The 21,402-nt window shown below is 45.2% G+C and overlaps 1 protein-coding gene across 4 annotated transcripts in view; it reads right to left on the bottom strand.

Moving 5' to 3' along the window:
* Positions 1-16,676: 16,676 nt before the first annotated feature.
* The window catches only part of DLG3 (discs large MAGUK scaffold protein 3), a 62,213-nt gene continuing 57,487 nt past the window's right edge, over positions 16,677-21,402 (bottom strand). For all 4 annotated transcript variants that reach the window (XM_030806940.1, XM_030806937.1, XM_030806938.1 and 1 more), the window contains 2 exons: positions 21,185-21,276; positions 16,677-20,003 (listed from right to left, as the gene is read on the bottom strand). In XM_030806940.1, the coding sequence (XP_030662800.1) occupies positions 19,897-20,003; positions 21,185-21,276 (199 nt within the window). In that variant the 3' untranslated portion in view covers positions 16,677-19,896. The remainder of the gene's footprint in view (positions 20,004-21,184; positions 21,277-21,402) is intronic.

Here is a 21,402-nt window from a genome sequence, read left to right as displayed (position 1 = left end):
CTAGCCTTATGCTCTCACAAACTGACATCATATGGTTCCTCAAGTTTCCACTTCACCCATCAGTTCTTCATTAATTGGTCAGAATTCGGTAATAAACAGCAAACAGTCCCTCTTGTTGATTTCTTTATGTTCTGAGGGGTAATATTGTCATCAAGACAAGTAAAGAATTTCTAGGCCAGACAAGGTGGCTCACACCTGTAATCCCAACACCTTGAGAGGCCAGGGAGGGCAGATCACCTGAGGTCAGGAGTTCGAGACGAGCCTGGCCAACATAGTGAAACCCCATCTCTACTAAAAATACAAAAATTAGCTGGGCATGGTGGAGGGCGCCTGTAATCCCAGCTATGGGAGGCTGAGGCGAGAGAATCATGTGAACTTGGGATGCGGAGTTTGCAATGAACTGAGATCGTGCCACTGCACTCCAGCCTGTGAGACAGAGTGAAACTGTGTTTCAAAAAGGAAAAAAAAAAAAGGCCCATTCTAAGATGGCCGAATAGGAACAGCTCTGGTCTGCAGCTCCCAGCGTGATCGACTCAGAAGACTGGTGATTTCTGCATTTCCAACTGAAGTACCTAGTTCATCTCATTGGGACTGGTTGGACAGTGGGTGCAGCCCACCGAGGGTGAGCTGCTAAAGCAGGGCGGGACATCGCCTCACCCAGGAAGCACAAGGGGTCAGGTGATTTCCCTTTCCTAGCCAAGGGAAGCCGTGACAGACTGTACCAGAAAATTGGGACACTGCCACTCAAATATTGCACTTTTCCAATGGTCTTAGCAAATGGCACACCAGGAGATTATATCCCACACCTGGCTCGGCAGGTCCCATGCCCATGGAGCTTTGCTCACTGCTAGCGCAGCAGTCCGAGATCAAACTGCAAGGTGGGAGCCTGGCTGGGGGCGGGGCATCCACCATTGCAGAGGCTTCAGTAGGTAAACAAAGTGGCCAGGAAGCTCGAACTCTGTGGAGCCCACCGCAGCTCAATGAGGCCTGCCTGCCTCTGTAGACTCCACCTCTGGGGGCAGGGCATAGCTGAATAAAAGGCAGCAGAAACTTCTGCACACTTAAACGTCCCTGTCTGACATCTCTGAAGAGAGCAGTGGTTCTCCCAGCACAGTGTTTGAGCTCTGAGAACAGACAGACTGCCTCCTCAAGTGGGTCCCTGAGCCCCATATAGCCTAACTGGGAGACATCTCCCAGTGGGGGCCAATTGACACATCATACAGCAGAGTGCCCCTCTGAGACGAAGCTTCCAGAGGAAGAATCAGGCAGCAATATTTGCTGTTCTGCAGCCTCCACAGCTGTTACCCAGGCAAACAGGGTCTGGAGTGGACCTCCAGCAAACTCCAACAGACCTGCAGCTGAGGGACCTGACTGGTAGAAGGAAAACTAACAAACAGAAAGGAATAGCATCAACATCAAGAAAAAGGACACCCACACCAAAACCCCATCTGTAGATCACCATCATCAAAGACCAAAGATAGATAAAACCACAAAGATGGGGAGAAACCAGAGCAGAAAAGCTGAAAATTCTAAAAACCAGAGCGCCTCTTCTCTTCCAAAGGATCGCAGCTCCTCACCAGCAACAGAACAAAGCTGGACAGAGAATGACTTTGATGAGTTCACAGAACTACGCTTCAGAAGGTCGGTAATAAGAAACTTCTCCAAGCTAAAGGAGGATGTTCGAACCCATTGCAAGGAAGCTAAAAACCTTGAAAAAAGATCAGACAAATGGCTAACTAGAATAGACAGTGTAGAGAAGACCTTAAATGACCTGATGGAGCTGAAAACCATGGCATGAGAACTACGTGATGCATGCACAAGCTTCAGTAGCCAATTCGATCAAGTGGAAGAAAGGGTATCAGTGATTGAAGATCAAATTAATGAAATGAAGCAAGAAGAGAAGTTTAGAGAAAAAAAAGTAAAAAGAAACGAACAAATCCTCCAAGAAATATGGGACTATGTGAAAAAACCAAATCTACATTTGATTGGTGTACCTGAAAGCAACAGGGAGAATGGAACCAAGTTGGAAAACACTCTGCAGGATATTATCCAGGAGAACTTCCCCAATCCAGCAAGGCAGGCCAACATTCAAATTCAGGAAATACAGAGAATGCCACAAAGATACTCCTCGAGAAGAGCAACTCCAGGACACATAATTATCACATTCACCAAAGTTGAAATGAAGGAAAAAATGTTAAGGGAAGCCAGAGAGAAAGGTCGGGTTACCCACAAAGTGAAGCCCATCAGACTAACAGCAGATCTCTCAGCAGAAACTCTACAAGCAAGAAGAGAGTGGGGGCCAATATCCAACATTCTTAAAGAAAAGAAATTTCAACCCAGAATTTCATATCCAGCCAAACTAAGCTTCATAAGTGAAGGAGAAATAAAATCCTTTACAGACAAGCAAATGCTGAGAGATTTTGTCACCACCAGGCCTGCCTTACAAGAGCTCCTAAAGGAAGCACTAAACATGGAAAGAAACAACCCATACTAGCCACAGCAAAAACATGCCAAATTGTAAAGACCATCGATGCTAGGAAGAAACTGCATCAATTAACGGGCAAAACAACCAGCTAACATCATAATGACGGGATCAAAGTCACACATAACAATATTAACCTTAAATATAAATGGGCTAAAGGCCCCAATTAAAAGACACAGACTAGCAAATTGGATAAAGAGTCAAGACCCACCAGTGTGCTGTATTCAGGAGACCCATCTCACACGCAGAGGCACACATAGGCACAAAATAAAGGGATGGAGGAAGATCTACCAAGCAAATGGAAAGCAAAAAAGAGCAGGGGTTATAATCCTAGTCTCTGATAAAACAGACTTTAAACCAACAAAGATCAGAAGAGAAAAGGCCATTACATAATGGTAAAGGGATCAACTGAACAAGAAGAGCTAACTATCTTAAATATATACACACCCAATACAGGAGCACCCAGATTCATAAAGCAAGTCCTTAGAGATCTACAAAGAGACTTAGACTCCCACACAATAATAATGGGAGACTTTAACACCCCACTGTAAATATTAGACAGATCAATGAGACAGAAGGTTAACAAGGATATCCAGGACTTGAACTCAGCTCTGCACCAAGCAGACCTAATAGACATCTACAGAACTCTCCACCCCAAATCAACAGAATATACATTCTTCTCAGCACCACATCGCACTTATTCCAAAATTGACCACATAGTTGGAAGTAAAGCACTTCTCAGCAAATGTAAAAGAACAGAAATCACAACAAACTGTCTCTCAGACCACAGTGCAATCAAATTAGAACTCAGGATTAAGAAACTCACTCAAAACTGCACAACTACATGGAAACTGAACAACCTGCTCCTGAATGACTACTGGGTACATAACGAAATGAAGGCAGAAATAAAGATGTTCTTTGAAACCAATGAGAACAAAGACACAATGTACCAGAATCTCTGGGACACATTTAAAGCAGTGTGTAGAGGGAAATTTATAGCACTAAATGCCCACAAGAGAAAGCAGGAAAGACCTAAAATCGACACCCTAACATCACAATTAAAAGAACTAGAGAAGCAAGAGCAAACACATTCAAAAGCTAGCAGACGGCAAGAAATAACTAACATCAGAGCAGAACTGAAGGAGATAGAGACACAAAAACGCTTCAAAAAATCAATGAGTCCAGAAGCTGTTTTTTTTAAAGATCAACAAAATTGATAGATCGCTACCAAGACTAATAAAGAAGAAAAGAGAGAAGAATCAGATAGACTCAATAAAAAATGATAAAGGGGATATCACCATTGATCCCACAGAAATACAAACTACCATCAGAGAATACTATAAACACCTCCATGCAAATAAACTAGAAAATCTAGAAGAAATGGATAAATTCCTCGACACATACACCTTCCCAAGACTAAACCAGGAAGAAGTTGAATCCCTGAATAGACCAATAACAGGCTCTGAAATTGAGGCAATAATTAATAGCCTACCAACCAAAAATGTCCAGGACCAGAAGGATTCACAGCCGAATTCTACAAGAGGTACAAAGAGGAGCTGGTACCATTCCTTCTGAAACTATTCCAATCGATAGAAAAAGAGGGAATCCTCCCTGACACATTTTATGAGGCCAGCATCATCTTGATACCAAAGCCTGGCAGAGACACAACAAAAAAAGAGAATTTTAGACCAATATCCCTGATGAACATTGATGCAAAAATCCTCAATAAAATATTGGCAAACCAAATCCAGCAGCACATCAAAAAGCTTATCCACCAAGATCAAGGTGGCTTCATCCCTGGGATGCAAGGGTGGTTCAGCATACACAAATCAATAAATGTAATGCATCACGTAAATGGAAGCAAAGACAAAAACCACATGATTATCTCAATAGATGCAGAAAAGGCCTTTGACAAAATTCAACAGCCCTTCATGCTAAAAACTCAATAAACTAGGTATTGATGGGACATATCTCAAAATAATAAGAGCTATTTATGACAAACCCACAGCCAATATCATACTGAATGGGCAAACACTGGAAGCATTCCCTTTGAAAACCGTCACAAGACAAAGATGCCCTCTCTCACCACTCCTATTCAACATAGGGTCGGAAGTTCTGGCCAGGGCAATCAGGCAAGAGAAAGAAATAAACGGTATTCAATTAGGAAAAGAGGAAGTCAAATTGTCCCTGTTTGCAGATGACGTGATTGTATATTTAGAAAACCCCATCATCTCAGCCCCAAATCTCCTTAAGCTGATTAGCAACTTCAGCAAAGTCTCAGGATACAAAATCAACGTGCAAAAATCACAAGCATTTCTATACACCAGTAACAGACAAACAGAGAGCCAAATCATGAGTGAACTCCCATTCACAATTGCTTCAAAGAGAATAAAATACCTAGGAATCCAACTTACAAGGGATGTGAAGGACCTCCTCAAGGAGAACTACAAACCGCTGCTCAATGAAATAAAAGAGGACACAACAAATGGAAGAACATTCCATGCTCATGGATAGGAAGAATCAATATCGTGAAAATGGCCATACTGCCCAAGGTAATTTATAGATTCAATGCCATCCCCATCAAGCTACCAATGACTTTCTTCACAGAATTGGAAAAAACTACTTTAAAATTCATATGGAACCAAAAAAGAGCCTGCATTGCTAAGACAATCCTAAGCAGAAAGAATAAAGCTTGAGGCATCACCCTACCTGACTTCAAACTATACTACAAGGCTACAGTAACCAAAACAGCATGGTACTGGTACCAAAACAGAGATATAGACCAATGGAATAGAACAGAGCCCTCAGAAATAACACCACACATCTACAACCATCTGATCTTTGACAAACCTGACAAAAACAAGAAATGGGGACAGGATTCTCTATTTAATAAATGGTGTTAGGAAAACTGGCTAGCCATATGTAGAAAGCTGAAACTGGATCCCTTCCTTACACTTTATACAAAATTAATTCAAGACAGATTAAAGACTTAAATGTTAGACCTAAAAGCATAAAAACCCTAGAAGAAAACCTAGGCAATACCATTCAGGACATAGGCATGGGCAAAGACTTCATGACTAAAACACCAAAAGCAATGGCAACAAAAGCCAAAATTGACAAATGGGATCTAATTAAACTAAAGAGCTTCTGCACAGCAAAAGAAACTATCATCAGAGTGAAAAGGCAACCTAGAGAATGGGAGAAAATTTTTGCAATCTACCCATCTGACAAAGGGCTAATATCCAGAATCTACAAAGAACTTAAACAAATTTACAAGAAAAAATCAAACAACCCCATCAAAAAGTGGGCAAAGGATATGAACAGACACTTTTCAAAAGAATACATTTACGCAGCCAACAGACACATGAAAAAATGCTCATCATCACTGGTCATCAAAGAAATGCAAATCAAAACCACAGTGAGATACCATCTCACTCCAGTTAGAATGGCAATCATTAAAACGTCAGGAGACAACAGGTGCTGGAGAGGATGTGGAGAAATAGGAATGCTTTTACACTGTTGGTGGGAGTGTAAACTAGTTCAACCATTGTGGAAGACAGTGTGGCGATTCCTCAAGGATCTAGAACTAGAAATACCATTTGACCCAGCAATCCCATTACTGGGTATATGCCCAAAAGATTATAAATCATGCTACTATAAAGACACATGCACACATATGTTTATTGCAGCACTTTTCACAATAGGAAAGACTTGGAACCAACCCAAATGTCCATCAATGATAGACTGGATTAAGAAAATGTAGCACATATACACCATGGAATAGTATGCAGCCATAAAAAATGATGAGTTCATGTCCTTTGTATGGACATGGATGAAGCTAGAAACCATCATTCTCAGTAAACTATCGCAAGGACAGAAAATCAAACATCGCATGTTCTCACTCATAGGTGGGAATTGAACAATGAGAACACATGGACACAGGGCGGGGAACATCACACACTGGGGCCTGTTGTGGGGTGGGCGGGTTGGGGAGGGATAGCATTAGGAGAAATACCTAATGTAAATGACGAGTTAATGGGTGCAGCACACCAACATGGCACATGTATACATATGTAACAAATCTGCATGTTGTGCACATGTACCCTAGAACTTAAAATATAATTTTAAAAAAAAGAATTTCTAAATGTCCTGCTTTGTGTGTGTGTGTGTGTATGTGCATGTGTGTGACCAAGTTTCACTCTTGTTGCCCAGGCTGGAGTGCAATGGCACGATCTCAGCTCACTGCAACCTCTGCCTCCCAGGTTCAAGTGATTCTCCTGCCTCAGCCTCCTGAGTAGCTGGGGTTACAGGTGCATCCCACCACACCCGGCTAATATTTGTATTTTTAGTAGTGATGGGGTTTCACCATGTTGGCCAAGCTGGTCTTGAACTCCTGACCTCAAGTGATCCGACCGCCTCGGCCTCCCAAAGTGCTGGGATTACAGGCGTGAGCCACTGTGCCTGGCCAAATGTCCTGCTTTTAAGCAAAGGAAACTTATAGCAACTCTGAGCAAAGTCCCTCATTGCTGCTGTATCTTGCCCTGTGCCATTTTTGTGATGTGCATCAGGAGTATGTCACCCATTTCCTCCATTTTGCAGGGTAGTGGTGTGTTACACTATATAACTCCCCTCTTTCTTTCCCCATTTTTTTTTTTTTTTTTGAGACGGAGTCTTGCTCTGTCACCCAGGCTGGAGTGCAGTGGCGCGATCTCGGCTCACTGCAACCTCCACCTCCCAGGTTCACGCCATTCTCCTGCCTCAGCCTCCCGAGCAGCTGGGACTACAGGCGCCCACCACCACGCCCAGCTACTTTTTTGTATTTTTAGTAGAGACGGGGTTTCACGTGTTAGCCAGGATGGTCTCGATCTCCTGACCTCGTGATCCACCTGCCTCAGCCTCCCAAAGTGCTGGGATTACAGGCGTGAGCCACCGCGCCCGGCCTCCCATTTTTTTTTTTAGATGGAGTCTCACTCTGCCAACAGGCTGGAGTGCAGTGGCACGATCTCAGCTCACTGCAACCTCCACCTCCCGGGTTCAAGCAATTCTCCTGCCTCAGCCTCCCAAGTAGCTTGGACTACAGGCACCCACCACTACGCCTGGCTAATTTTTGTATTTTTAGTAGAGACGGGGTTTCACCATGTTGGCCAAGATGGTCTTGATCTCTTGACCTCGTGATCCGCCCGCGTCAACCTCCCAAAGTGCTGGGATTACAGGCGTGAGCCACCGCACCCGGCCCCTTTCTCCTTTTAACTTCACCAAAACTCTGTAGAGGGCTATGTCCCCACCTTTGTGGATTTCTATGCATATAGCACAGTGTCATCTCCCATTCTAAGGGATGTCTTCTTAGGCTTCTTCAAATGCCAAATTCCAGTTGTAAGTTTCATTCCCCCAAATCTTAGTGGTACCTCTTAGCTGGTATTTATTACCATGAGTTAAAATTTCAAGTTCACTCTATAATATTAAGTTGAACCATATGAGGTCACCATTTTTGTAGGTCAAAAACAGTTGGATAATGACAATTTCGTATGGTTCAAACTAATGCATGTGCTGTGTATTGATACCAAGACAGCTGAAGCTGTAAATTCTATTTATGACTCTTTTCCAAGATACATTCTTCTCTGCCTTAATGGGCACCTCCCCCAGTACTGTTCTTGCTCTCATATCTGATATCATTCCAGAGCAATTGATTTTATAATATTATCGGGACACTTTTTTCCTTTCCCTTCCGTTTTCAATTTAAAGTTCTCTTTATTAGATCAACACGGCTCTCGGTAAACACATTTTTCCCAGTTATCATAGAGAACTCTGTCCTTAGCCAAGAGCCCAGCAATCCAGTATTTTAAACCATGACCCAGACAAAACAAATCCTATTCTAAAATTCCATCTCTAGGGGAGGACCCCACTGTGCCTGTATCCCAGCTACTCGGGAGGCTGAGGTGGGAGGATTGCTTGAGGCCAGGAGTTTGAGGCTGCAGTGAGCTATGATCCAGCCTGTGAATAGCCACTGCACTCCAGCTGGGACAACATAGGACAATCCCATCTCAAAAAGAAATAAACAAATAAATAAATTTTTAAAATTCCATCTCAAAAGGCAGCCATTTCATCATATATATATAATATACATTATATAAAATATGTACATTATATATAATGTATTTAATGTACATTTTATATATATAGTATATTATATATATTTATATATATATATATCTCCTTTTTTTTTTTTTTTTTTTGAGATGGAGTTTCACTCTTGTTGCCCAGGCTGGAGCGCAATGGCACGATCTCTGCTCACTGCAACCTCCGCCTCCCAGGTTCAAGCAATTCTCCTGCATCAGCCTCCTGAGTAGCTGGGATTACTGGCGTCCACCACCACGCCTGGCTAATTTTGTATTTTTAGTAAAGACGGGGTTTCTCCATGTTGGCCAGGCTGGTCTTGAACTCCAGACCTCAGGTGATCCACCCATCTCGGCCTCCAAAAGTGCTGGGATTACAGGCGTGAGCCACCATGCCCAGCCTATATATTCTTTTCTATTGCAAAGTACCAATTTTCTTGTGTAAGAGGAAAACAAAACCACCTGGTCCCCCAAGTCCTTGAATTTTCTGCCCACAACTTTATAGTCCTTGAAGATCATTTCCATGTCCCCTTTTGGTGTAGCCACTCATCTCTACAAGAGGGACAACTGCTAGAATAAGAGGTGGAGGAAGGTGGAGATGGGCAGCATTTATTTGACTTGATGGGTTTCCCACAGCTCTTTGTTAAATGGCAATGAAAATACGTGATCAAAGGCAATAGTCATGTTATGTCTGCATACTTACAGCCCCTCCATATCATCGATCAGGAAGTCACCAACTTCATTCACTCATTAATTAATTAATTCATTCATTCATCTGTCCATTCATCCAGTGAATAACTGTGGTTTAGATCCTCAATGAGCTTATAGTCTGATAGGAGAAGGGGTTAGGCTTCCATTTATTGTATTAGAACGATTACAATATTAAAGATAGAGGGTGGGTGCTATGAAAGTGCGGGGAAAGTACTGAGATTCCAAAGGAGGGAATAAGGAAATGCTTTGCAGGCAGGGCACCCAGTCACTGCTCATGCCTGTAATCCCAGCACTTTGGGAGGCCGAGGCAGGAGGACCACTTGAGGCCAGGAGTTCAAGACCAGCCTGGCCATCATGGTGGAACCCCGTCGCTACTAAAAATACAAAAATTAGCCAGGTGTGGTGGTGTACAACCGCAATCCCAGCTATTTGGGAGGCTGAGGCATCAGAATTGCTTGAACTCAGGAGATGGAGTTTGCAGTGAGCCAAGATCGCGCCATTGCGCTCCAGCCTGGGTGACAGAGCGAGACTCCATCTCAAAATAATAATAATAATAATAATAATAATAAGGAAATGCTTTGTGGAGAAGGTTGAACTGGGCTTTAAAGATGTATAGGATTTGGACATAAGGAAGGAAAGGAGAGGTGTTCCAGGCAAAAGGAAAAGCATGGCAAAGGTGCACAGCTTTGTGTGAGGGGCAGTGGGTTCAGTGTATTTGCAGCATGGAATCTCCTTAAAGGGGAATAGTGGGAAGAGGTTAAAAAGGCAGGTTGGAAGCAGACTATGGAGGGTCTGAAATATCTGCCTAAGGAGTTTAGACTTTATTGTGTAAACCACTGAAGGAGTTTGAGCTTGGGAGTGGCAGGGTCAGAAATGGACCCCAGGAGTATTAACCTGGGCAACACTGGGTAAATTGGATTGGAGAAGGGAGAGGGTAGAGGAAGGAAGATTAATTTGGAGGCCACTATAATCTCCCTATGTTGCCCTTTTTTCTTTTCTTTTGTTTTCTTTCTTTCTTTCTTTCTTTCTTTCTTTCTTTCTTTCTTTCTTTCTTTCTTTCTTTCTTTTCTTTCTTTCTTTCTTTTTTGAGACGGAGTCTCACTCTGTCACCCAGGTTGGAGTGCAATGGTGCGGTCTCGGCTCACTGCAACCTCTGCCTCCCAGGTTCAAGTGATTCTGCTGCCTCAGCCTCCCAAGTAGCTGGGACTACAGGCACGTGCCACCACACCTGGCTAATTTTTGTATTTTTAGTAGAGATGGGGTTTCACTATGTTGGCCAAGTTGGTCTCGAACTTCTGACCTTGTGATCCGCCCGCCTTGGCCTCCCAAAGTGCTGGAATTACAGGCGTAAGCCACTGCGCCCGGCCCTATGTCACCCTTTTATAAAGGTCCACAATTTTCATTAACAGCACTTATCAGTTTGTGTGATTATTTATTTAATATCAGACTAGCTCCAAGACAGTAAACTCCGTAAGGGCAGAGGCCGTATCTGTTTTGCTCACTATTGTATCCACAGGGTCTGACACATAGAAGGAGAGAACAATTGACAGTGCCAAATGTAACAGAAAGGCTGAATTATGTATTGGTTGAATGAATGGAAATAATGAAGAATTGAATTGGGGCAACTGCAGTGAAACCCTGTCTCTACTAAAAGTACAAAAGTTAGCCGGGCATGGTGGGTATGAGGTCTGTGAAGGCATAAGATCTGGTGACTTGGGACCGGGCGCAGTGCTTCACACCTGTAATCCCAACACTTTAGGAGGCTGAGGCGGGTGGATCACCTGAGGTCAGGAGTTCGAGACCAGCCTGGCCAACATGGAGAAACCCCGTCTTTACTAAAAATACAAAATTAGCCAGGCGTGGTGGTGGACGCCTGTAATCCCAGCTACTCGGGAGGCTGAGGCAGGAGAATCACTTGAACCCAGGAGGTGGAGGTTGCAGTGAACCAAGATCGTGCCACTGCACTCCAGGCTGGGTGATGGAGTGAGAAACTGTTTAAAAAAAAAAAAGATCTGGTGACTTGGAAGTCATATTGACTTAGGCACAATTTCAATGGGGGTAGTGAGAGAGCAGAAGCTAGACAACAAAGAAGTACAAGGTGGAAAGTAGCAGCAGAACTAGGCAAGTCAGCAGAGCACAGGCACCCACACTGGAACCAAATTGTCTGGGTTCAAGCCCTTGCTCTCCCACTTGGGAGTTATATGACCTTGGGCAAGTTATTAAATGTCTGCAGACCTCAGTTTCCTCATCTATAAGATGTCCACAACTATCCTCACAGACTAGTAAAGAGAAAGTGAGGGAATACACACAAAGCTCTTCGAGTAATACCTGACACAGAACAGGCGCTTTCTAATGTTTACTGTCATTATTCTGCTCTTGCTGTCTGGCAGGGTCACCTGCAACCACTAAATCTTGACATTTCTCTCTTCATTCTCTCATTCTCCAGATCTCTATTTACCGCCTCCTGGAAAGGCTTCCGGCCTATTATTATAGGGCAGCTCCAGTCATGCAGGGGGTTTTCTCTCTCCTTTTTTTTTTCTTTTTGTCTTCTACTCATATTCTTGACTCTGGTTTTTATTCCCCTTTACCTCCTCTATTGCTTCTTATTATTTCTTCTCTAGAATGACCCAATTCACCCTTAGTGACATGAACTCTAGTAGACCCTGAAGCATGTGTCTGTCATTTCCTCCTTTGACATTCCTCTACTTAACAGCAGGATCTGTGTACTTTTACCTCCTTATTTTTCTATCCTTTTTCTTTGCATTTCTCCCAACCTCTCTGATAAGCCAGAAGAGAGTGGCAGTTTGCAAACCTAGTTTGCGAGCCTTTTTATTTCCTCAAGAAACGATGAACGTTGAAAAGCTTCCACTGATTCTAACAGCCACAAAGCCAGCAATTGCTCCAACTAAAAGATAAACCTGGTTACTCCACTCTGCAGGGCACAGGGGCAGTTTCCACACCTCCTAGTTATGGCTCCCACCTGTGACTATGCTCTCCCATGTGTCCAGCCCCCACACCACCCTCCCACCCATCTCAAATGCCTGTCAGCGGGAGCCACTGGGGGCACCTCAACTCTACTTAGGAGGAGTTCCATGTTGTGGTACTTCTGGCACCTCCATTCCCATATTTCCCTAGCACCATTTCTTTGCCTGACTGAAAGAAGTGATTCTATCACAAAGTTGTCTATTTCGTTCAGCTGTCCTGGAATGCGACCCTTCTGCCCAGCTAGGAAAAAGCCATTTCCCCGGTCCCAGTCCATGCATGTCCCAGGTGTTCTTTGCTTCTTCACAGCAGGCACCAAGCCTGTCCGTCTGTGGTGTCTGATTGCATATAAACCGAATGTGCTCAAGCGCCATGTTCTTTGACAGCTCTGTTTAAGCCTTTTATGTTATCTGTGTCACCATTTGGTTTTTTTAACTGCAAATTCACAAAAAGTGTGAACTGGCTTTTTGTGAGGGATTCAGCATAGCACATGCCCTTTAGAATTCTACTATTTTATCATGATCATTAAGTGTGGGAGCTGGGAGAGGCTTTGGAGATTATTTGTCTAACTTCCTCGTGTTTTAGAGTAAGATAGTGAGGCTCAAAAAGGGGAAGTTCATTCACAAATCATTTATCGAGTATCAATCATGTTCAAGGCATGTGCTGTGAGGGATAGAAAGATACACTAGATACAATCCCAGCCTTCTAGAAGCTTTTTGACTAGTTGGAGAGTGTATTCTTGACAAATTGCTACCATGCAAGAAGAGAATGTGTTCAGTACCAACTGCTAGAGTGGTTCAAAAGGAGGGAAGGGGAAGCTCCTCTGCCATGATCAGTGACATGATCATGGAAGGTGACATTTGAGCTGGAGCTTGAAGGGTTTCATTAAATAAGAGATGGGGACTGAAAACACTCCAGGCGGAGGTCTTGCTCATGGGTAAAAACTCAGAGTCTAGACTGGTTTGTAGAGAAGTATCAGGAGATAATGCTGGACAAGCAGATTAGGACCCGTGGAGTGTGAAATACTTCCCTCCCCAACACCCACGTCCCCTCCCCTACCAGGCTGGTCCTGCTTATCTCACAGGTCTCAACCTGAATGTCATCTCCTCAGAGAAGCTGTCTCTGGGCACCTTTTCTAAGTATTAGCTTCTATCATTGCATCCTATGTACTTCCTTCACGGCATTCACTCAAATGTGTACTTATGTATTTAGTCATTTCCTGCTTTGCTGTCCCCCACCCCCAACTAGATGATGGGCCCCTTGGAAACAGGCTTTATTTGCCATTGTCTTTCCAGCACCACGCACAATGCTCATCAGCAGGTGCTCACCAAGAAGTAGCTCTTGTCACTGCAAGGGTAGGGGCAGTGATAATGACAACAAAGGACTGGATTGAAAAGACATTGCAAATAATCCGCACATTTTGGTGGGAGATCGGATGTGATGACCAGAGTGGGGAGATCAGGGCTTAAACCTGGGTGACTAGGGCAATGGCAGCACTTAGGGGTGGGGGAAGAGAGCAAAGGGATCAGAGCTGAAGGTGGGAGGAGCCCATGGAAGGGGTGGGGCAGGATGGGAGAGAACTGAAGTCATCAGGGAGAGCAAGGCATTTTCCCATCTAGGGTCTTGGAATTTCATGCTTGGAAGGTAATGGCTGGTCTTTGAGGGCTTCTAGATGCTTGATCAACTTGTGTTGCATAAATGAGTGATGGTAGTAAAGGAGAGCAGGGCAGGTAAAAGGTTCAGCCCTGGGTGAGAAGACAGCAGAGTGAAAAGAAGGGGAAGGAGAAATGAAGGATCAGAAATGGACGAAGAAGATGAAAAAGAGGAGTCATAACGATGGGGTGAAATCCCAGAGGAAGCGGCAGTGGCTCCAGAAAGGAAGCTCTCCATAAAACAAACCAAAATAATTCACACACGCCACAGGTTTGAACCTGGTCAAATCACTTCCCTCCAAGCTTGAGCCAAAGACCAGTGCAGCTCTTTTCTTTTACCAAGCATCTACTATGTGCCAGATACTGTACTAAGTGCGGGGGGTATAAAGGTGAACGGGACATAGTCTCTGCTCTCAAAGAGGATTCTAGGAGAGGAAGACAGATGCAAAGAGATGGGGCAAGAAAATGTTCTAAGCAGAGCAAAGTGAGATGCAGCCTGGGCCTGGTGTGCTGAAGAGCACAGCTGCTACAGCCAGACAGCCTGTTTTGGGCTCATAGCTCTGCTACTTATTAGCTGTGTGCCTTGGTTTCCCCATCTGGAAAACAGGGATAATAAGAGTAACTGGGCCGGGCGTGGTGGCTCACACCTGTAATCCCAGCACTTTGGGAGGCCGAGGCGGATGGATCACTTGAGCCCAGGAGTTCAAGACCAGCCTGGCCAACATGGTGAGACTCCATCTCTACTAAAAATACAAAAATTAGCCGGGCATGGTGGCATGCACCTGTAATCCCAGCTACTCAGAAAGCTGAGTCAGAAGAATCGCTGGGACCTGGGAGGCGGATGTTGCAGCGAGCTGAGATAGTGCCACTGTAGTCCAGACTGAGCAACAGAGACTCCTTCTCAAAAAAAAAAAAAAGAGTACCTGCCTTCTAGGGCTGTTTTGAGCAACAGGTGAATTAGTATGCGTACAGCACGTAGTAAGCAGGAAATAAATGTGAGCTGCTATAGTGATGACCAAAGTCCTTACAAGGTATAATACAGCACTCAGGGTGGGAAGGTCAGTTGTACCTACAGGGTGAAAGGGAAGAAGAGGTAGTGGTCCAGGAAAGTGAGCACTGAGAGGGGAATTCTTGAATTGAGTCTGAGATATTAAGAGGAGGCCAGGCGCAGTGGCTCACGCCTGTAATGCCAGCGCTTTGGGAGGGCGAGACAGTAGGGGGGTCGCTTGAGCCCAGGAGTTGGAGACCAGCCTGGGCAACATGGTGAAACTTCGTTTCTAAAGAAAATACAAAAATTAGCTGGGCCTGGTGGCGCACGCCTGGGGTCCCAGCTACCAGTGAGGCTGAGGTGGGAGAATCACTTAAGCCTGGGAGGTAGAGGCTGCAGTGAGCTATGATCACACCACTGCACTCCAGCCTGGGTGACAGATGAGACCCTGTCTCTCTCTGTCTCTCTCCCCCACCCTCGGTCTCTCAAACAGTATTCCAGGTTAAGCAAGATGGGGCAGCAGCAAGGGCATTTATGGGCACACAGAAAAAGGATGAGCCAAGACCCAGGGCTGTGGTGCATTCAGGGAACTCAAATGCCTAGAACAGAAGGGGGCACAGCAGAAGAGACAGGAGAGAAAGCCTGGGGCCTGATGGTGGAAGGGCTATGCTAAGGAGCTGGGACTTCGACTTCTCCCTGTGGGTGGCAGGACCCATGGGAGGGGTAGGGCATGTGAGGCAGACGATTATGTCAGCCAGGGCAGGACTGGCCGTAGGCAGACAGGAAGGCCAGACAACAGAGTATCCTCTCACACATGCCCTTCACTGGGAGAACGCAGGTCTGAAGCCCATTCTCAAACCACCCGCTTTCCAGTTCTTCAAAGTGTTAGGTACGTGTGCTTAGATTACCAGTGGTGGTGGAGGGAAGGCCACAAGGGTAGTTCATTCGGTCTAACACGGAAGAAGCCAGTGGGCATCACATTGTGCACAATGGGAACAGCTCTGCAGATAAAGTCTAGTTGGGGCTCGTTAAAGAAGCTTTGCTATTTTCTGGCAAAGCAATGAGGTATCGACACCCTGTTCACTGGGGAGGAACCGAGGTATGCAGGAGCCAATACTATTTCTTGGAAGTGACAGGGGAAGAAGGTTTTGAGGCAACAAATTTGAGCTTCAGAATGTTATTTGCAATGATAATAAAATGTCCTAGAGGTGCCAAGGAAGTGGCTGGATGGATAAAAGGATTAGTGGAATCAAGGCCATGAAATCTTAGGTGGGAACAGGGATGAAATACAATACTCGGGAATGCTGAGACTGAACGAACACTTCCAAGGCCCAGGTTGAGGTTGTCGGGCATCCAGGATCGCTTTTGACTTCAGTGCTAATTCGTCAGCTTGCCTTGAGAAAATTACCAGCTCTCTCAACACTTTCTCACCTAATTGCAGTGGTTGGTATTAAGCAAGGATTATCCCTGAAGAAAGGGCTCCACTGGCCTTTAGTGCTGGCTTTTCTGCTTGAGCTGGCACCCCTTCTCAGTCCTACTCTTTTTTGCTTGGCCTTGGCCTGCTTAGGATGCTTCCCCTCCCCTCTAGGCTCCTCCCAAACCTGCGGCTCAACTCCCACTTGCTTCTGCATCTTTCTTAGCTCCGCCCTTGAGCCACTCGACTTCCATACTTGCTGCAGGTCAGGATTTTGTTTTCATTAGCTGATTTATAGAAGCACTTTCAACTTAAGACAAAGCTGGTCATTTGTGATTGAACAAATATTTTATTTATTCATGGGTAGACCATAAGGTTTGATAATACAGTTCTTCCTCTGTTAGAGATGAAGGAGTCAAGGCATGATCAGCTGCAATGTCAGCAACAAAACCAGGAGGAGATAGGGCTCTCTCCTCCTTCAGGACACGGCACAGCACAGCACGGCACAGTGTTAAGGGTGTGTCTCCCTTTGGGGTTTCCAAGTTGCTCTGTATCTTCTTGTGCTGGGGCTGAATGTTCTTCAGCTGTACCTCCACTAGGAGAACATCAGCTGTGAAGACAGAGCCTCAACAGTGTGACCATAGGCCAGATCTTTGTTCTCTTTGTCCTCAGGAGATGAATTTTCTTAAGCTCTCATGGAGCTCTTTGGGGACTCCCTTTTGTTAGGCTGCCTTCAAGCAAATGAGAGAATGTGGGAAAGCAAGCAACCTGCACACCATAAAGCACCACAAGCAAGAGGACTCACCCTTCCTGTGGCTCAGCCCACACACATTTCAGGTGGCTCATTCATCCAGATGTTGCTCTTGACCTTATGAATTATGACAGCACTTCCTAAGACTCCTCCGCACAAGTTGCAATGGCACCTGCCACGTCAGAACTGCCAGAACTGCCTGCTCTAAGCACCCCTCCCCTCCTCAGAGGGCTGTGGGGATGACTGCTGTCCTGCTCTGCAAATGGGCCCATCCCACCCTCATTTTCGGAAACACTGGTAGCTGGCAGGTCACTTTCTCTGGCCATTTTTCTCACCCAGTTCTCTGCTACTAAATTAGGCCCCTGCTTTCTCTAACACACACCTCTGCTACAGCAGGCCTCTCCCATCTTGTGTACCTCTTGGGAAAATGTCAGCATTTTGCCACCACAGATGTGGACTCCCATCTGGTTGGTGCTATTTGAAGCAGTGTCTGGGGCTGGGGTGGAAGACCAAGCACACAACTTTCACAAAGGGCCTGTCACCACCCCAGGGAGCTGTACCGATCCCCAGGACAGCCCAGCTGACTAGCTGATCATCACTAAGGAGAGAGCCCTCTGGCCCCCAAAAGTTTGGGATGTTCTTCCCACTGCTTTGCCCATGCCCTCCCTTCTCAACTACTTCAAGAAGGTCTCTGAGCCACAGTTCATTGCAACTATCGTTTATTAAAAAATATATGTCTCCTTGGAAGGAACACTGGTAAACCAACTAGTGTCATGCTTACTTTGAATCTTTGTTTCTCTTCCCTGGGAGGGGGAGGGCTGAGCACGGTTGAGACTTCGCCACTTAGTTAACATCAGAGAATCAACCTCCCTGCTCACCCCTCCTCAGCAGAGTCACAGTCGGCTGTCACTTTATCCCTCTTTGCCTTCAAGCCAGTGTACTGCCCAGGGAAAGCTGCTGCCCTTTCCTGATCCTCATCCTGGGTCCCATGCTTTATACAGTTAGCCTCATTCTGCTGGTTGGACAACTGTTAACAGAGTTCCCGGATTCGGCTGGTAGTGCTTAAAGCATCCTCAACATTGCCTCGCTGGCACCAGCCCTAACCCAGCGGGCTAGGAAACAAGTGCCTCAACCCTAGGGCCAAGCACTTCTCTGTTCTCCCCTGCGTCGTCCCTCCAGTATGGAGGCGAGGGAGGCACGTTGGCTTCAAAGGAGCACAGTGGGGTGGGGGAGGACCTGAACCACACCTGCTGCCTGCACTTGTGGTGGTGAAGATTCCCTTGATCACAGTCACTGCCATCAGACTCTGGGAAAAAGCAACAAGGTTTCACAGCTCACCAGTAAGCGAATCTTAGCTCTACAGCTCAAATGTACAGCATAAAGTCTACTTTCCTCTTGAAGAAACCATAAGCTACCAGCTGTTGGGGAGGGGCTGGAGCAGAGCATATGAAGCAGCTGCAAAAAAAAAAAAACCAAATCAAACTCATGACGTGGCTGGCCAAGCAAGCCAAGTGCTGTCCTGCCATCCCAGCACAGAATTGGAAGGCAAGTGACTCCCTGTCCCTGTTGGTGGAACCCAGGAAGGAACCTCAGCAGAGCCCTGCGTGTCCTCCTCTCAGCCCAGCCCCTGCTGTCCCTTCTGCTGACAGGACAACCAGGCCTGTGTCACCTACTCCATCACAAGGCCTGGCTCCTTCAGGACCTCATAAGCCTTTAGAACCTTGGCAAATTGGATTCTATGCATTCACTTAAATAGTAAAAGTAAAATTTGCAATAATGAAAAGGCTGACACAGTAGCACAACATGGTTTTGGTTTAACAGCAGCTTAAAAAGGAACAAAAAGGAAACCTCTCATGCAGACACATCAGGTGGCATAAAACAATAGGCAATTCCACGCGGAGCATCATTAGCCATTCTCTCTGTCCGCACACAGGACTCTGGCTGCACCTCAGGGGCAGCAGCTGCTTTCAGGTCAAGTCTCTAACCCTCTCACCCCAGGCAAAAGTCCTTTCTCTCAGGCTTCAGGCTGACCCCTCCTAGCTCTCAAGAGAATGACCAAATGCGAGTGCCCTTAGTGCAGCACTTGCTACCATCTTCAATCCCTTCCCAACCAGCTGGGATAGAAGATGCCATCTGATTGGAATATGAAAATTAAAGCATTTCTCTAATAACATAGTACCATTGATGAAGTCTCCATAGATTTTCTAACCCAAATGTGTGTGAATATATATATATATATTATATGAGAGTGTATAATATATATATATAATAATTTCTATATATTTTATATAAATTACATATATATATCTATATATAAATAAGATACTTTCTGTCGCCATTATGTTGCACCGTTCAGAGCTGCAAGACAGCAGTACAGATAGGGAGAAATGCCCAGGAGCATCTCATCATGTGGTGCATTTAGCTCACTTCACAAGCCGTGCAGCTGTCCAGAGTCTGTCTTTCCATCAGTCCTCCTCTTTTCTCTTCACTTCTGCTTGGTTTTTATGAAAACAATGGCTCTGATGGATTTTGCACCTGTGCTAGCGCTTGGGAAAGGTCCATGCAGGAATGGGCACAGTCACATGATGAATGAGATGGCATCATCCCAAAAAATAAACTGAAACAAACAAAAAATTTAAAAAAAAAAAGAACAGGACTAGAAAACTCAATTTTTTTTGACATATCTAAAAAAGGGGACAAGAACAGTAGCATTTGTTCTCCCCATGGGGACAGGAATGAAGAGGGAGGAGGGAAGAGGGACTTGATTTCTTCTGTTCACAAGAGAATGGTTGGAGGGGATTCTTCAGAGTTTTTCAGGGGATGGGACCCAAATGTAGTGCCCAGACTGGTCCTCAATGATTTGTTTGATTTTGTTATAAATCTCTTCCAGTGAGTCACCCTGTACAATGGCTAAAGTGAAGAGGAAAACAAGATTATTACTGTGGTCACAGCACATCCCCCAAACCCAGCAATCCTGCCTCTCCCAATAATCCTACAAGTCCCCCCTCCACCCCGTCACCCCTCACATGAAGGACATGTTCCCAGGAGTATGGATTTGGGCTTGGGTTCACTGGCTCGCCGCCTGTGTGTTCAGGGCAGTAAGGGCAACCAAGTAGGTGCCCCAAGTCCAGGACTTGAAGTCAACTCACTGAGACAGTGAGACTAAGTAGTAATGACCAGAAAAATGTGTTTATTCAAAAGATGTTTATTGAGCACCCACTATGTGCCAGACCTTGCAGTTCATGTTGTTCTTGGGTGCCATAAGGCCAGCAGCTTGTTATTCTAAAGCGGCCTTACTAAAAGATTTGGAAAAATCGCAGTTCTCCACAGAAAGAACTGAAAGCCACAATTTCTGGCAAGAGGCAGTGCTCCTGGGCCCATCACATCTGCTGTATGTCAGAGGTCAGCCCGGCAAACAAGGACATGGATGCTGATGGTAAAGCGAGCTCTGAAGACCCAAGGTGTGTGAGGACATTTATGAATTCTTTATGCAGTTAACCTAGTGTCACCACCAGCTAGAATGGATTCAGCACTGCCTTGCATATATATATGTATATATATATATGTCACTGTACTTCAAAAGATGAAGAACATATTACATAGAAACCTTCCCAATGTTTCAGGAACTGACCTTCTAAAGTAGATGATCACACACACACACACACACACACACACACACACACACCCCAACAGACAACTTGAACACCACACCAAGGAATCATCATCATCAACAAACGTTTATTCAGACCTAAACATGCAAAGCAAAGTACTGGGGGAGGGGGAGTGGAGCTGAAACGGAGGGAGACAGAGTAATACAGGGAGCCTACAATCTAGTAAGGACAAGACAAAATGAACAAACCAACAATTCAAGGAAGCATTTGGTGAGCGGTTTATGCTATAAACTGGCTGAACTGCTATGGATGGACACGGGGAACTTGTGTGCTTTGGAAAGGTTTGTGCTCAAAAACTTAAAAGCAACTGGAAACTCCATGCAAGTTTTCTACATTCTGTCTACACCTCTTTGAGACACTTATAGAAACAGGTACCTGGCTAGTCCCCCAGAACCCCCTGCAGGGCAGCAGGAGTCTTACCCGTAAAGTACTCTCCAAATTCCTGCTCCAGTTTCATGGCTTTGTCATAGATCTTATTTGCTTGTTCATATGTCTGCCTTCGGTTCATTTCCCTGCCAAAAACAGAAGAAAAATAGTTCTGAACCAGATCTTATGTTCTGATTAACCATAAAGGATTATTCCAGGATCCTAAAAATCTGCTAAGCTGCCCTCTCAGAGCAGCAGTGGCCCGTGGCTAA

Source organism: Nomascus leucogenys, chromosome X (genome assembly GCF_006542625.1).
Source record: "Nomascus leucogenys isolate Asia chromosome X, Asia_NLE_v1, whole genome shotgun sequence".
Taxonomy (NCBI): domain Eukaryota; kingdom Metazoa; phylum Chordata; class Mammalia; order Primates; family Hylobatidae; genus Nomascus; species Nomascus leucogenys.
This window is presented reverse-complemented; position numbering and strand designations above follow the sequence as displayed.